We start from the raw sequence: 17,247 nt of genomic DNA, 5'->3' as shown, positions 1-17,247 counted from the left end.
CTGAAGACTGGAGTAATGAAGCTTAAAATTCTGCTTTGCCATCGCAGGAATAAATAAATAAAAATAAAACAGTTCCTTCAATATTACAAAGTTAATTCACAATATTACAGTTTTTGCAGTATTTTTGATCAAATAAATGCAGCATAAGAGATGTCTTTCATAGTGTATTTCACAGATTGCTCCTTCAAATTAAGGCTAATAGATAAGAGTGAGGATAGATAATTGCCCATTTTATCATCCACCAGCCAAAAGTCTTTTCTTGGGAAATTGAATAGAATACCTGACACACAAAATGGGCAGGACAAGTTGCACACCTAAGTGTAATATTACTAAATTCATCCAAAAATGAAAATTGTCATAATTTACTTAACCTCACGTTGTTACAAACCAGTATGACTTTAGTTCTTCAGGGGAACACAATATACTGAAAAAATTATTAATCTATTTTTGTTTATATAATGAAAGTCAGTGGAGTCCGAAACATTGGACCTCATTGACTTCCGTTGTATGGACAAAAATGACTAAAAAAAAGAAGAAATATCTTCTTTTGTGTTCTTCTAGAAGAACTATTCCTCTAAGATCAGAGATTTGCTGAAATCCCTAAACCCAAGTATAAGCAATATTACTAGTGATTAAACACCATTTATAATTTAACATCTATCCTTCTAGTAAACTGTGCTTTAAAATGGAATCTCAGAATGATTTTCTTAGAGAATGTCTGTTTCGGGACAAGATGGAAGCTTTTGATTTTACTTACATGTCTGTGGATTGTCTGTCTTTGAGCTGATTTTCAAGTAGTTTAATTTCTCCTAACAGTCTTGTCTCAATCTCCTCTTTTTGGAGTTGAAAGTCTCTTAAGGCCTCATGTAATGCAGCTTTGACTCCCTCCTCTTTCTCCTTCTCTGCCCTCTGCAGGGACTCCTCCCTCTCCTGCTCCAGTCTTCCTGACAGTAGTGAGTTTTCCGCCTGCAGGTCTCCGATAACAGTCCGTAGGTCTTGCTCTTTCTCTTGAAAAGCTCTCTGCTCATCCTGGTTTTCCCTCTGTAAGGCAGCAAGTTGGTCCTGGTGGTCGCGGTGGATCTTCTGGACTCGTTCCTCGCAGCCTTTCTCCGCATCCTGCGACTTCTGCTTGAGCACTGAAAACTCGTGGCGGAGCAGGGTGCTCTCCTCTTCGTGTCGATCAACGAGTTCAGAGATGCAGTGGTCCTTCTCCAACCTCATGAGCGCTCGGAGCTCCGCCAGGCCCACCTCGTAGTCTTCGTTCTTCTGCTGGAGCTGCTGGTTTAGCGTGTCGATCTGCATCTGCAAAGTGGTTGTTTGGGTAGTAAGCTCCGATTTCAAAACATCTTCTTGGGTGCTTTTCGCCTCCTCATACTTGAGTCTCATCTCCTCCATTTCGTCCTCTTTAAGAGCCATCTCGACTTCCAGTTTGCAGCGGGCGTCCGCAAGTTCTGTAATGCGAGCCTCCAAGTCTTTTGAGCGTCCCTCGCGCTCCTTGAGTTCGGCAGAATGTGAATCCATCAGATCTCTTAGCTTCACCAGGTTCTCCTGGACAAGTTTTTCAAGCGCACTTTCTTTTTCAAGTCTTAAAGATTGCAGCACAGCTTCATGTTGTTGGTTCAACCGTGTCTCCAGTTCTTGAAGGTGCAGCTTCTCTGCATTCTCCATCTCCTGTCTGATTTTCTGCTGGCCATGCTCGATCTCAAAGTGCAGGTTCTCCAGTTGCCCAGCAAGTTCGTCCTTGGACAGCAATGAAGCTTTCAGTTCTTCACTTTGCTTCAAGATCTTCTCCTCGAGGTCCTGCACAGTTTGCTTGTGAAGATTTTGCAGTTCTTGCATAGAACGTTCCCTCTCACTCTCCAGCTGTGATATTTCCTTCTCCTTGCGCTCCACAAGCCCCTCCAAATCCAGCATTGCTCTCTGGACATCTCTGACAATCTTCCGATTGCCTTCTAGCTCTTCCGTGAGAGTAAGTATCTGCTTTTCATGATCGTCCTTCAAATTCTGGAGATCGGATTGTTGAGTTTCTCTTAGTTCCTCCTCATGACAGTATCTGACACTGTTGAGAGTGTTTCGGACCTCGATGGTCATAGTTTTCAGGGCGAATCCAAAGTCTCGTTGCTCCTTCAGAACAAGACCTCGAAAGTGGTAAAGGTCTTCTTTAACTTTCCTCAAATTGTTCTGGGATTCTTCTGCAGCAGAGCGGTACCTGTCTGCTGATAGCTTAAGAGCTGCAATCTTTGAATTTTCCTTCTCAAGGGTGGTAGTGTCCTGGATACGCTTGCTATCGATTGCATTTATGACGGAGGAGTAAAGAGACTCCACCATCATCTCTGGGCTTGTAGGATCACTGATGGGATTAGGTGACATCAAGTGCTCCTCAATAACAAACTCATTTACAGCTGACATGAAGTCTGACTCTGGACTTTCTGCCAATGAGTCCAAGTCCAAAGAGCCTTGCTGTAATACAGGATCCATATTGGGGTGCCCAATCGTTTCAAAGTCAAAGGTCTGGGCATCTATGCTGTCGGGTGATAGGTCCTCCAGGGGACCAGGAAGCGCCATGGGTTGGCAGTCCGATGCTTTTAAACTGAGAGTGGACAAAGTTTTGATGGAGGTAGAGGTGACTGCAGTTGTGCTTCCAGATCTGGGTGTTAACCCAGTGGATCTATGAGCACTCTGGCTACAGGAAATCTACAAGGCCAATGCAACAAGATAAGATCATATGAAAACTCACAATGCTATAAAAGTGAAATTAGACAATATATACTTTTTAAAGTTGCAATGTAATGCAGGTAGCAACATATCTTTTCTTCCATACTGTGACATACATCCAAGTGAAAAAGAATATCAAGAATGGAAAAAGGTGGGGAATATCCATTGCTTGTAGATTGGATGGAAGCAGATCTGAATGCAAGTTTGCAGTTGATTGTAAGAAAGGAAAGGGTTTAAGCGCAATAAAAAATTGGAGAAATCCAGCATATATCACCACAAAGAAGTCAGTAATTTATTCTGATTAAAAATTGCTAAAAAAAAATAAACATAAAAATTAATAAAATGCATTTAGAAAAAAGGATAATACTTTAGTTTAGGATCCAACTCTCACTATTAACTAGTTGCTTATTAGCATGCATATTTCTAAGATATTTATTTAAATTTATAAGGCACATTTATTCTGCATGACCATATTCTACATACCTAATCCTACCCAATAACTACCTTACTAACTATTAATAAGCAGTAATTAGGAGTTTATTGAGGCAAACGTCATAGTTAATAGTTAGTTAATAGTGAGAAATGGAACCTAATAAAAAAAAGATTGTAGAAAGACTTTTAAGGTTGTACAACATCCAATATGTCAAACACTTCAGCAATAAAAATTAAATGATTTTGAACACAAAGCACCTTTTGTTCATTTAGTAGGTCAGTGATAGTTTGTGACATCTCGTCCACACTCTGCGCAGCCTGAACCAGCTGATGGAGAACCTCAACATGATGGTTAAGAGGCTCAAAGTCACACAATGTGGGGACCCTAATGAACAGAACAAAACAGGCATCAGACAAAGAACAACTGACAGACCATAATTTAAGAGTTTTTGGACATGATTGAAAGGTCAATAGCTGCAAGAACGCAGGAAAGAACAGCAATTTGACGTATTTAAACAAATATTGTTGTGAGAATAGACATCAGTATTGCGACTGAAACCGTATACAAGTCATTTACCTGAGGAAAGGCTGAACCTCGGAAGGACAACAGGACTTGAGATACTGCAGGTCAGTCAGGGAAATATCTGGAAGCTCAAAATCAAACTTTCGAGGCTTTCGAGTCTAAACACAAAAATAAAAAAATCACTCATTATTGCTAAAAGACCATGAAGGGATCCTGAAAGATAAAAACATATTCAAAGACTCACGCAAAACGAAGAGGGTGGCCAGGAATCCAGTCCTCGAAACAACCGATTTCTGAGGAACGATTTCCCTAAAAGAAACAAAAGCAGTGTTTTCAAAGCAATTTCCTCAAATAATCTGACAATTAATGTGGACTGAGATATCTGTGTTTGTTCTCAAACTAAAAGAAGCCATATAAAATACCTAAAGTGAACTTACTGAAGAGCTTCCCAAAGGTTTCCCTTTTTACTTTTTCTGCCTCATAGAGGTTTTTACCATCTCTGACAAGAGCATTGGCCCACTGGAAGAAATGATGACAACCAAATGTGCAGAAATATTATAAAACTAATAATAAAACATTATTATATTTGCTCATATTATTCACACTATAGCTGGTCGACACTTTTATAACCCATTCTCTATAACAAAACATGCACTCAACATCCTTTCCACAGTTTCTAATAAACAACATGAATTGAAGTAGCTGACTCTTACTTGTCTGTAGTGTCCTATGAACATTTTGCGTCTGACCACCTCCACTACGGCAAGACAGTACATCTGTGGCACAGTGCTGAGAGCTTCCACCACCCGTACGCGCTCCAGCAGCTCCGTCAGCAGCCTCAGGAGAGCCTGCAGCTTCTCCCCATCCTGATCAGCGTGAAGCATCACGTAGCAGCACCATCTGATGGAGGAGACACCACAGTGCAGCTAGGACACGCCGTCGCTTACAATGTACATCATAAAAGCATCATAGCTCTATAGATTGAAAATATTTTCAAAGCCCAAACTATTTTGTGTTCTGGGCCAATTGAAAACAAACTGTTTAATTGTACTGTCCACGTAGCAGAAAAATGCTGCTCTTACTTGAGACGAACTTGAAGGTTGTTGGCGAGCTCCTGTTTGGCAGTGGTACACTTCTGCTTGATGTCAAGTAGCTTCCTGTGATTGGTCAGCATGATCATCAGCTGGTTGGCGTGACTCAGACACAGGTCAGGCAGCACCGAGGTGTCCTTCAGGTTTTCAGCCCTCTTCTGATTGGCAAGAAATCCCTAGTGGAAGGCAAAGGAGAAGACATGAGGAAGAGAAGCTTCCTAAAAAAAAAAAATCCACACAGCCAAGTGTTTTGCACAGCTTTGAAATGGACTCAAACATTAGAAACATTATTGTTTTGTCAATCTGTCACAATGTAATACAGCTTTATAACGAGGTTGTTACTGAAGGATGGGGCAGCACCAACGATATTAGACCTGGCCGTAAACCCACAACCCGCACAATACCCGTGTTGTAACTTGTAACCTATTTCAAGGTTAACAAATCATATACATCTTAAAGTTACAATAGCAAAAGAGAGAGGGTGGAAAATGGTCATAAAAAACTGAAAGTGGACTTCAGGGGGGGGGGGGGGGGGCACTAATGTGTAGAATATGTAGCCTTTAGGTTGCTTTTATAGACTATAAAATGAGATTTGCTTACCTGAGCAAGTTCCTTCTGTTCATTAACCAACTTTTTACAGCTTGCTATCATCTGGTCAAGTGCATACAATCTGTCCTCAAGACCTTTGATGGCCTTCATGTTCTGATTATCCAATTTGGTAATCGTCTCGCGGCATTCTGTTAGAAAGGGTTGGATAATCCGTGGATCGAGCTGGAAGCATAAAGAATGAATTAAGCAAATGAAAATGAGTGATCATGGACAGTAAAATAGTTCATGGTTAGAGTCCTGTGAGTGTAATGATGATGATGATTACATTACATTACTGTTTAATAGTTTGGTAAGATTTATTTAATGCTTTTGAAAGAAGTCTCTTTATTGTGAAATGTATTGTGAAATATCATTACAATCTACAATTACAATTTTTTCTGTTAATATATTTTAAAAAGTCATTCATTTCTGTGACGTGAAGCTGAATTTTCAGCATCATTACTCCAGTCTTCAGTGTCACACGATCCTTCAGAAATCATTCTAATATGCTGATTTGCAGTTTAATATTCCTTATGGAAACCATGATCAATTTTTTCCAAGATTCTTTGTAAAGAAAGTTCAAAAGAACAGCGTTTATTTGAAATAGAAACCTTTTGTAACATTATAAATGTCCTTATTGTTTTTTTTTTTTAAAAAGCATTGTGAGAATGTGATGTGTAATTCCTCAGAAATTACGCTATTAAACACGATTATGCATTATTTAAGTTGAAATAATGCTGCCTAACGGCTTCAACAGAAACAAATAAAATTGAGCAACAACCTTGTAGCTCACAGTAGTCTTTAAATGTTTATAAGTCATCATTAAAGATCAATTTCCGTATGGAGAAAACTAATGGAGTTTTTACTTTCTCTATTACAAGGTTTTTGTCGTCTTACTGATGTCAGACTCTGAATTTTTTGCATTACTCCATGTTTCTTTGTCGTGCAAGCAATGTAAAGCATTCCTAGCAACTAATAGCTGTGCTATCTCTACTAGGTGACACTTTTCTACCGTCACATGGTACATATCGTCATAAAGCCCATGACTGGCTAGCTCAACACAATAAAGGTTGTTGCAAGTTACTTCACGGTAGCACTAGTTTACAGACCAAAACATGAATTTGACTCTATTACTCACCCTGTTGATCGAGTCAAAACACTTCCTCACTACCGATTCCACATCATTAGGTCTGTCCTGAACATTGATCCAATCCAACAGTGTGACATTAAAACAGGGTGTGGCTCCCCTCTCCGGAGACTCCTCGTCTTCCTGTAGAGCTGCTTTTAGACTACAGCTGCTCTTCAGTCTGTCCTGAGGAGATGAGGACGCCTGGGATGACGTTTCTCCTGAAGCAGAGACCGGCGAAGGTGTCTTTCGTTTTTTCTGGCCGTCAGTGGGACAGAGGATAGCGGACTGGATGGATGTTTCTCCTACATCACCCTCATCCTCTTCATCTGTGGTTCTTGGGTGAGGGGAGCAGGACTTCTCAAAGCTTTCTCTGTAGCTGTGCCGAGTCAAACACTCTAGCAGTGGAATCTTCGCCATGACTGAGACAGCAGTGCCAAGCCTGATGAATTGATAAATTATATTATAATTAGTGATCTATACATATTTCTTCAAAAAATACTAGGGATGCACCGAATCCAGGATTCGGATTCGGCCAGATATTGGGCTTTTTGACAAGGTTTGGTTTCTGCCTTCAACCGAACCGAACCCTAGGCTTGCACTTTGTGCGCTACGCTGGTCGACGTAATGACGCCGCCGATGATTATGGGAAGGTGTTTACTAGGTGGACCGTTCGAATGCAGTAGGCTGTGAGAAAGTGAAAATGGAACACGTGAGCAAAAAAAGTGTTGTTTGGCAGTACTTTCAGTCAAAAAAAGGCGATTCAAGTTGAGCTACATGTTCAATTTGCAATGTGGATTTGTCTCGTTGTGACAAGGACCCTAAACAATAGCCAAAACATTTGCGTATAAAAGATCCGAAAGAATACAAGTTGTGCATGAAGTAATCTACAGACAGCAGCCAAAATGCAGGAAGGACAGTCATCCTAGCATAATGTTGCCTATTCTTTATTATTTTACAGTTAAAATAAAATGAAAAATGAAATTTACTTCATTAATGTGTTTACTGTGATAATGGACTGAGGATGGGAGTAGGATTCGGTATTCGGTTTCGGCAGAATCTCAACCAGTGAACCCCCAAAATCTGGATTCGGTGCATCCCTAAAAAATACACTACAGTTCAAAAGGCTGGAGTCAGATTATTCAATAAGAATGTATTAAATTGATCAAATGTGACAGTAAAGACATTTATAATGCTGCAAATCTCAAATAAATGCTGTTTATTTGAACTCTCAATTCATGAAAGAATCCTGAAAAAAAAATTTAATTCGATACTAAGAACTTACGAGGAGGTATAGCAGACAAACTCAAACTTAAAAACAAAAAAAAACAGACAAAAAAACTATGCTTTGATGTTTTAAGAAAATATTTTTAATAAGATAAAAAGCTGGAATCAAAAAAATCACATACTTGGTGAGTTTTAATTTGATGTCTTCAAAATCCTGTTGGTAATTTGTGTAAGCATTGTCGAATTTCAAGAGGAGTTTTTGATAGGACAGGGTGCAGTCGTCCAGGTTAGCCATGATGGCCGCCCATCCCTGGTGCTGAAGGTGTTCATCGTGGACCAGACGCTCACAGAATGAGCAAAGCTTCTTGGCAACCTCAAACATTTCCTAGAAAAGGGCAAAATATCAGGCATTATGAGAGTCATTTGCATACAGATGGAACGAAAGCCTCTGTCATTTACAAAATGGCTTTTTTACTTTGACTGCATTTGCATTTATTCTCTTTTAAATGTAAGCAATGCTTAAACCTTAAATCCACACATCATTGATAAAACATAGTGTGGATGAGCATAGATATGTAAAAGCAGGTAAATCTAGGAAGACAGGGGTTGGTCATTCGGTCAGAACAGAAGTGGGCCTGTACCACAGCCAGTTGAGTGCGGGAGGCGACGGTGTGAAAGACGGCAGGCATCATGAGTGACTCCTCCACCTTCAGCTCCATCTCGTTCTCTATGGAGAAGGTTGTTTTGGGGATGGTTGGTGCTCGGTCGCACAGGATCATCTCTTTGTTGAACAAGAAGATTGGGTTGGTGTCCTGAGGCAGTGACAAAAATATATAGCATGTTATTCAAGAGCCTCAATATTTCACGGCCATTTTAAATATACTGAAAGCTATCAAAATAATGATAATAATTATCATAATTTACAACTTTTATGGTGCTTTTTGGTTCTTGAAAGCATCAAACATTGTAGTAGTGTAATTTGTAGCAACAATTGAGCATTTTACTATATTATTCATAAATTATAACTAATATTACCGTTTTTTTAGTGTGATTTGCTTGTTACTCACCGTTCCGGCGCTGTAGCTGCACACACGCCTCTCTGCCACCATACACTCCCCTCCATTGACCACCAGCACCTGGTGCTGGATTGCAATTTTATATTTGGCCTGAATGGCATGTTTAAGGTCCAAAACACTATAAAGACAATGAAGCAAAACACATTAGGCTTTTAGTTATCCAGTAAAACAAAAAAAGCCTCATTTTATAAACAAAACTGCAGAAAAAAAAGATTATAGAGAAATCACTAATACTGATGATGGATTTCACTTTTGCACCTTAAAGGGTAACTTCAGTGATTTAGCATTAGGCTTTGTATCAGTAGAAACCCGGTAGTATATTCAAATTTTGGTACTTTTCCCCCTCATATCCCCCTGAGACGAGATAATTGTGCATTTTATTTCTAGAAAAAATCCTCAGATGACGCAAATATCGTAATTTTGCGTCATCTGAGGATTTTTTTGGCCAGAGGCTAAAGACTACAGCCACTAGATGGAGCTGTTCCGCATGTTATCAACCCGCCCATAGGGGAGAGATCTCACACACAGAATGTAAGACACAGACGGCCGCACGGACATTCAACAGAGCGCGGTGCAGAGTAAAGTGAGTGTTTCATCTTTTCAAATAATTCCTGTGATAAGCCACGTTTCCACCGAAATTACCCGGAACAATTTGTACCAGGAACTTTTTTTACAGGAACATTTTTCCCCCCAGATCTGCTGCTGTCTGCGTTTCCACTGCGGTCTAAAGTACCGGGAAGATTAGGCAAATAAGTCCGGTGATGTAGGACTTTGTGCGGCTGCTCCTCCCAGTCAGCGACGGACAGTAATCATTTTTGCGCGATACTGTCTGCAACAATAACGAGGAGATGCAAGCAGCGCTGCTTTTGGTAGTTATGTATTGGTTTAATAAAGAGGTCATTAACAAAACTGCGGAAAAGAGACGAGCACTGATACCAAAGCGTATTCTTAAAGCTCGTAAAGCTAGATTTAAAATAAGACAACGTATGTTATTATCAGCTATTACGGACATTGACTGTGAGATTGCTGAGACGAACGTGTGCCATTGGACAGAAAGAGCAAGACTGATATTTACTGAACGCAGAACGAACGAACCTCGCAAAAGACTTTTAAAAATGCTGGTTGAAATAAAATGCTGCGTGAGTTCAACCAATCAGCATGTTCAGCGTCCAAGTCCCTCCCCCGAAAGTTCCCGAACTTTGAAAAAGTACTACCTCAGGAGCACGGCCATTTGGAGGGGGAAATATTTACCCGGAACTTCATTTAGACCCTGGTTCCTGCGGTCGAATCACACAGAGTACCACCCCAAAGTTCCTCGTTCCTGGGGAAAGTTTCTGCGGTGGAAACGCGGCTATAGTTTAGCTTCCATATGCGATCTGAAAACGTGCCAGACTGGCGCTTATTGTTACCTCAGCTCTTCGTGATGAATGAAATCTGACTCCTGCTGCATCTGTGCCATGACTTTCGTTCGGCTCACTCACACTTTATTGAAAAGACACGTTCAGTTTTTAATTGTAGTGTTTATTCTCTAACTGAACAAAATGATTGTATTACTATGAAGATCAAAACGACGGTGTACGGAGTGGCCTCGTAGGGCAGCGAAGCAAGTGCATTCTGGGAGTTGTTGTCTTTCATCCACTTGAGACAAAAATACATTTTCTGTCTTTTCTTAGTCTAGAAGGCACCAAATTCAAAAATAATTTCACATTTCTACTACATAAATGACCCAGTTTAAATACAAAGCTTAATGCTAAATCACTGAAGTAACACAGCATTTTACAGGTAATTACACTGGAATAATGTAATCAATATTTTGCATTTCTAAGTATCAACATAATAATGTATTACACAGTATATTCAATATAATGCATTTTCTCAAATATATCAACATATGTAAATTATATGTAAATTCAGTCCATAAGACTTTCGTTCATCGTCGGAAACCAAATGAAGATCTTTTGGTGAAATCTGAGAGATTTCTGTCCTTCTATTGACAGCTACACTACACCCACTTTAACGCATCAAAAAGTTCATAAAGAGATCGTAGAACTAATCCATATGAATTCAGTGGTTTAGTCCAAATTTTCTGAAGAGACTCGATCGCTTTTTATGTTGAACAGATTGAATTTAGACTTTTATTCACATATAAACATTCATCAACGCACACATCAGAAATGGTAAATGGAAGCTCAAGCATACTTGCTTGATGAACGAGAACCAATTAGGTTCATTCTCGTGTTAAACAGCACGTTTGAGCTTCAGCAAAAGCCAATGAGGTTCATTCTCGTGTTACGCTGCACGTTTGAGCTTCAGCAAGAACCAATGAGGTTCATTCTCGTGTTAAACAGCACGTTTGAGCTTCAGCAAGAGCCAATGAGGTTCATTCTCGTGTTAAACAGCACGTTTGAGCTTCAGCAAGAGCCAATGAGGTTCATTCTCGTGTTAAACAGCACGTTTGAGCTTCAGCAAGAGCCAATGAGGTTCATTCTGGTGTTACGCTGCACGTTTGAGCTTTAGCAAGAGCCAATGAGGTTCATTCTTGTGTTACGCTGCACGTTTGAGCATCAGCAAGGGCCAATGAGGTTCATTCTCGTGTTAAACAGCACGTTTGAGCTTCAGCAAGAACCAATGAAGTTCATTCTCGTGTTACGCTGCACGTTTGAGCTTCAGCAAGAACCAATGAGGTTCATTCTCATGTTACGCTGCACGTTTGAGCTTCAGCAAGAACCAATGAGGTTCATTCTCGTGTTACGCTGCACGTTTGAGCTTCAGCGAGAACCAATGAGGTTCATTCTCGTGTTACGCTGCACGTTTGAGCTTCAGCAAGAACCAATGAGGTTCATTCTCGTGTTACGCTGCACGTTTGAGCTTCAGCAAGAACCAATGAGGTTAATTCTCGTGTTACGCTGCACGTTTGAGCTTCAGCGAGAACCAATGAGGTTCATTCTCGTGTTACGCTGCACGTTTGAGCTTCAGCGAGAACCAATGAGGTTCATTCTCATGTTACGCAGCACGTTTGAGCTTCAGCAAGAACCAATGAGGTTCATTCTCGTGTTACGCTGCACGTTTGAGCTTCAGCGAGAACCAATGAGGTTCATTCTCATGTTACGCTGCACGTGTGAGCTTCAGCAAGAACCAATGAGGTTCATTCTCATGTTACGCAGCACATTTGAGCTTCAGCAAGAACCAATGAGGTTCATTCTCGTGTTACGCAGCACGTTTGAGCGTCAGCAAGAACCAATGAGGTTCATTCTCGTGTTACGCAGCACGTTTGAGCTTCAGCAAGAGCCAATGAGGTTCATTCTCGTGTTACGCAGCACGTTTGAGCTTCAGCAAGAACCAATGAGGTTCATTCTCATGTTACGCTGCACGTTTGAGCTTCAGCAAGAACCAATGAGGTTCATTCTTGTGTTACGCTGCACGTTTGAGCTCTAGCAAGAACCAATGAGGTTCATTCTTGTGTTACGCTGCACGTTTGAGCTTCAGCAAGAACCAATGAGGTTCATTCTTGTGTTACGCTGCACGTTTGAGCTCTAGCAAGAACCAATGAGGTTCATTCTTGTGTTACGCTGCACGTTTGAGCTCTAGCAAGAGCCAATGAGGTTCATTCTTGTGTTACGCTGCACGTTTGAGCTTCAGCAAGAACCAATGAGGTTCATTCTCGTGTTACGCAGCACGTTTGAGCTTCAGCAAGAACCAATGAGGTTCATTCTTGTGTTACGCTGCACGTTTGAGCTTCAGCAAGAACCAATGAGGTTCATTCTCGTGTTACGCAGCACGTTTGAGCTTCAGCAAGAACCAATGAGGTTCATTCTCGTGTTACGCAGCACGTGTGAGCTTCAGCAAGAACCAATGAGGTTCATTCTCATGTTACGCTGCACGTTTGAGCTTCAGCAAGAACCAATGAGGTTCATTCTTGTGTTACGCTGCACGTTTGAGCTTCAGCAAGAACCAATGAGGTTCATTCTTGTGTTACGCTGCACGTTTGAGCTCTAGCAAGAACCAATGAGGTTCATTCTTGTGTTACGCAGCACGTTTGAGCTTCAGCAAGAACCAATGAGGTTCATTCTCGTGTTACGCAGCACATTTGAGCTTCAGCAAGAACCAATGAGGTTCATTCTCGTGTTACGCAGCACGTTTGAGCTTCAGCAAGAACCAATGAGGTTCATTCTCGTGTTACGCAGCACGTTTGAGCTTCAGCAAGAACCAATGAGGTTCATTCTCATGTTACGCTGCACGTTTGAGCTTCAGCAAGAACCAATGAGGTTCATTCTCGTGTTACGCAGCACGTTTGAGCTTCAGCAAGAACCAATTAGGGATGTGACGGTGAAGAAATTTTCCCACCGGTTAATTGATGTGTGACAACACCGGTAATACCGTTATCACTGGCGGAGGCTTTTAAATCACTAATTCTATCTAACCGAAAGTAACATGCACACAACCGCTCTGAACTGAAAACGCGCCAGTGCGCACACGCCGTGAATGACAGATCGTCTGTAAATGTGCGCTCTGTGAGACCATGGGTGCGTCTCAATCAGTTCCCTAGTTCAGTAGTCAGGGCACTGATCAAGCATTGATCAGTCTATGATTGAGATGCACACCATGAATGAATAACAGTTCGTCCGTAAAGCCTTGTTTATACTCGACGCGCCCGCACGAGCGCGAGGGTGCGCGCGGCAAAAATAAATGCGCGCAGTCAGCGTAGCGCGGAGGCTCGCACTGCGGAGCCAGGCGAAAGTAAACAATGCGCGCTCTGTGCGGCCGTGCACATTTTACTTTCGGTTTTGAATTAGCGCCAATTCGGATGCGGGTTGCTTGAATTGTGGGTTCATTAGCCTATTATTTTTAATGAAAAACACAAAAACAAAACAAATGACAAACTCCCTTAAATAGGCGCTTTTACGTTTCGCTTTGAAACCAAATCTTCCGCGATCATCTCAGTCAGCTCCTCACTCTTAAATCTGATGACTGACTCCTGCCGCTGCCGAGACTCACGGTCGGATCCTGCTTTATTAAGCAGATACGTTCAGTTTTTATTTGTATTGTCTGTTCTCTAACTGAACTAAATTCTTTTATTACTATAAAAAAATCAAAAAGACGGTGGGCGGTGCCACGCTGGGCAAGTGATGTAACCGGTGTTGAGTCTGGACACCGGTAACACCAGCAACACCGACTATCGTAGCAAGCCTAGAACCAATGAGGTTCATTCTCATGTTACGCAACACGTTTGAGCTTCAGCAAGAGCCAATGAGGTTTGTTCTTACACATCAAGCAAATTACGGTTAAGCTTCTGTTTATGTTCACTGATCAATGTTTATATGTGAATTCCAAAAGCCTAAATCTGTTCATATAAAGCAATCCAGTCTCTTGAGAAAAATTGGAATAAACTGCTCAATTCATATGGATTAGTTTTCTTTTCATGAACTTTTTGAGTTGGTAGTTGCGTGGACTGTCAATGTCAATGTCATTAAAAATATCTTCCCTTGTCTTCCAAAGATGAACTTATGGGTTTGGAACATGAGGGTGAGTAATTAATGACAAGTGTTTCATTTTTGGGTGAACTATCCCTTTTATTATGTTAACATGTATAACCATATTGTGAAGTTCAAGTGTTATTAACACAAATACTGTCAAGTAGAAACAAACTAGGGCTTAAACATTGACTGATTAACTTTTTCTTAAAAACATTCAAATCTCTTACGTTTGGACAGCAAGTTCAGTGTCAAACGTTAATGAGCTTCCGTTGTTGACTTGAAACACATACAGCTTCATGTTGAATTCTCCGCTGAGCCTGCCTCCAGCTTGATTTGTTCATCTAGTCAATTATGGCTGTCTGAGCAGAAATAAATACAATGCACACAATTCAAGATGAGTTACATCAGAACAAGTGATGATGAAATATTTCTGGTTTGATGAAAACAACCTTTTATTTAACTAACCCCCGGTTTCACAGACATGGCTTAAGCGACTAAAATGCATGTTTGAGCTGTTTTAACTTAAAGCAAATTGCACTGATATCTTAAAATATGTCAGTGCCTTTGTTTTGTCTCAAGATGCACACCAGCAATGTTTTTTTTTCTAAGGCACATTTATTAAAGCTACTTAAATGTTCTAACTGAACTAAGGGCTAATCCTGGCTTAATCTAAGCCCTGTCTGTGAAACCAGACTTTATAATACATAAAAAATACATACAATTTTTAATAAAAAAACAGAGGCCTATAGCCTGTTAACTGTCAGTGTCCTGGTAGCGGGATACTTTCACATATTTATTAATCATCATATTTGAAATCTTAAACACTCAAAATTCTTCCTATGGAAACAGTTTTGAAATTAGACATTGTCTGTGTAAATTGTACTTTAAAACCTTTTAGTTAGTGATAATAAACTTCAAATTTGGTTCACACGCGGCTTTGATTTTCTAGCAATTTTAGAATCTAAATAATTTAGCAAAATACATATTTTCATATAAAATAAAACATGTTTAGTTCAATAAATTTGCTTCACAGTAAACTTTTTTAAACTTGCTTTCCCTTCAGCAATCTTCTTTAGAAGGAGAACAAACTTATGTTTGTATCCTAAAGCATTATGAAATACAAATATTTAAGTTCAGATACGTAACCTACAAGATATCTAGCCCTACGTGACTGTTTCGGTAGATAACAAGTTGGAAAACCCCCAGATAACCGGCTAACCACAGTGATCAGGGATTCCATTCTATGGCGTGACAAACAAGAACGCTTTCAGATTATTACATGAGCATTGTGTAAATCTCTGGGGTTGTTTGTACTCGATGATGTGGTTAGAGATGTAAAACTGCACACAGATCAGCATGACCATGTGGCCCAAATATTCAGGCTGAGTCATGTTCCTTGTGGGTAAACACCATCGACTCCAGCTAAAAGACCCTTTGTGCCTTAATTCCCCATGAAAGGGTGTACAACTTTACAGGGTGCATTATAACAACAGCTATTATGGATACAGGGAATAAGACAAGTCTACCAGGAATAGCACATGGTTGGCATGCACCACATGGGTAACTAATGACATTTAATGAGGGGGTAAACAAGCTGAAAAAGTGCATAAAATGTTGTTTTGGTCAAATATATAGCGGACCATGACTTATATTAGTCTGTTTGTTACAACTTATCATGTGTCAATATTGATTGACAGCTTTAGGCTTCGGCGAGCAGTTGAAACCTTATCCTCAGAGTCAAAATACAAAAATATAACATAATTTTCCTTTAAAAGACTCTGTTAACAAGCAAATAGGAGACTCCTGGAGGCTTCAAGTCTTTGTTTTGCTGTTTCAAAGGCCCTGGTTACTATTTAGGGAGGGTGACAGTTTGTCCAGATATCTCTTTAACATTCACCAAAACACCAAACCCTCATCGATATCCCATTATATGAGATAAACCTCGACTAAACCCTAATTTTGACTAACTAACTTACACCTGGTTTTGTTTACATTATCTAGTTACAGTGGTGCCAAAATCCCGTATTAGTGACCCAAAGAGCCTCAAAATTATCCGGTTTTGTATTTTAAACGTCAACATCTACAATATAAGGAGCTAAATCTGTCTCAGATAGTCTTACCTGAGCTGTCTTCAGTCCATTCTCTGCGTTAAAGCAGGTTAATAGGTTGTTTTTGGCTGAGATGTGGAGGTTTCTGTCAGCTAGAGGTTGAAGCTGTCGGGCTAACAGGCTAAAGCTCATCACTCCAAACACGGGCCTTTATTTTTAATTCCCATAAAACGCACAAATTCGTCCAGGATGAGATTGGATGAATTCATTAGTGCTTCATCTTTCAAGACATGTAGGTTAGGAGGGGTGGTGATAAGATATGAGTTTTGTCATCAATTTTTTTTCGCGCAGGGTTGTGTAAGGATCCGCTAATGCTGTTTCTCCTGCTGCTGTGTTTTGTTATTGTCGTCACTGCGCAGCGAGGTGCATTCTGGGAAGGGCAACGGTCAGCAGGAAAGCGCTGGTCTGGGAACAGATTACACGCCTGGCTTTTGATCCCAACACTGTCGCTAGAATAACGAGAACGCTGATCTGAAATCAGCCGCTTCTAGCAACTGGATGGTGTTATGACAAGGTGTGGGAACAATTGGAACATTTTTTTTTTGCAATAAGAAACTTATTTGTGCTATTTCTCAAAAACAAATAAAAAAATGTTTGGGACTCTATTATTAATAATATTAATTGGAAGATAGCTTGGTTAATCCCCTTTAAATACTGTATAAATAATAAAACTAGAGAAATAATTTTTAAAATGTTGCATAAATGTCGCGATAGCCTACTCTGATAACTTATGCTCCTTTTGTAAAATTGAGAAAGTTGTTGACGCATTTGTTTTTCGAATGTAAAATTGTCCAATTTATCTTTAATTTAGTAAAGATTAAATACTATTTTACAATGAAAACAATGTTAAGGTCTTGAATACTGCTGGCAAAATGTTATATACATAA

At 40.2% G+C, this 17,247-nt stretch overlaps 1 protein-coding gene across 3 annotated transcripts in view; it reads right to left on the bottom strand.

The window, feature by feature from the left end:
* rb1cc1 (RB1-inducible coiled-coil 1) overlaps positions 1-16,717 on the bottom strand; it is a 28,941-nt gene extending 12,224 nt beyond the window's left edge. The window contains exons 1-14 of one of the 3 annotated variants that reach the window (XM_079806136.1): positions 16,373-16,717; positions 14,480-14,611; positions 8,770-8,896; positions 8,344-8,514; positions 7,885-8,087; positions 6,488-6,917; positions 5,362-5,532; positions 4,753-4,937; positions 4,384-4,570; positions 4,093-4,189; positions 3,915-3,979; positions 3,725-3,828; positions 3,406-3,532; positions 758-2,694 (exon numbers count right to left, since the gene is read on the bottom strand). In XM_079806136.1, coding sequence (XP_079662262.1) covers positions 758-2,694; positions 3,406-3,532; positions 3,725-3,828; positions 3,915-3,979; positions 4,093-4,189; positions 4,384-4,570; positions 4,753-4,937; positions 5,362-5,532; positions 6,488-6,917; positions 7,885-8,087; positions 8,344-8,514; positions 8,770-8,896; positions 14,480-14,550 — 3,875 coding nt within the window. In that variant the 5' untranslated portion in view covers positions 14,551-14,611; positions 16,373-16,717. The remainder of the gene's footprint in view (positions 1-757; positions 2,695-3,405; positions 3,533-3,724; positions 3,829-3,914; positions 3,980-4,092; positions 4,190-4,383; positions 4,571-4,752; positions 4,938-5,361; positions 5,533-6,487; positions 6,918-7,884; positions 8,088-8,343; positions 8,515-8,769; positions 8,897-14,479; positions 14,612-16,372) is intronic. The other 2 variants (XM_079806137.1, XM_079806138.1) reach the window with 2 other exon arrangements.
* Between the last annotated feature and the right edge of the window lie 530 nt (positions 16,718-17,247).

Source organism: Gobio gobio (genome assembly GCF_949357685.1).
Source record: "Gobio gobio genome assembly, chromosome: 23".
NCBI classification, from domain to species: domain Eukaryota; kingdom Metazoa; phylum Chordata; class Actinopteri; order Cypriniformes; family Gobionidae; genus Gobio; species Gobio gobio.
This window is presented reverse-complemented; position numbering and strand designations above follow the sequence as displayed.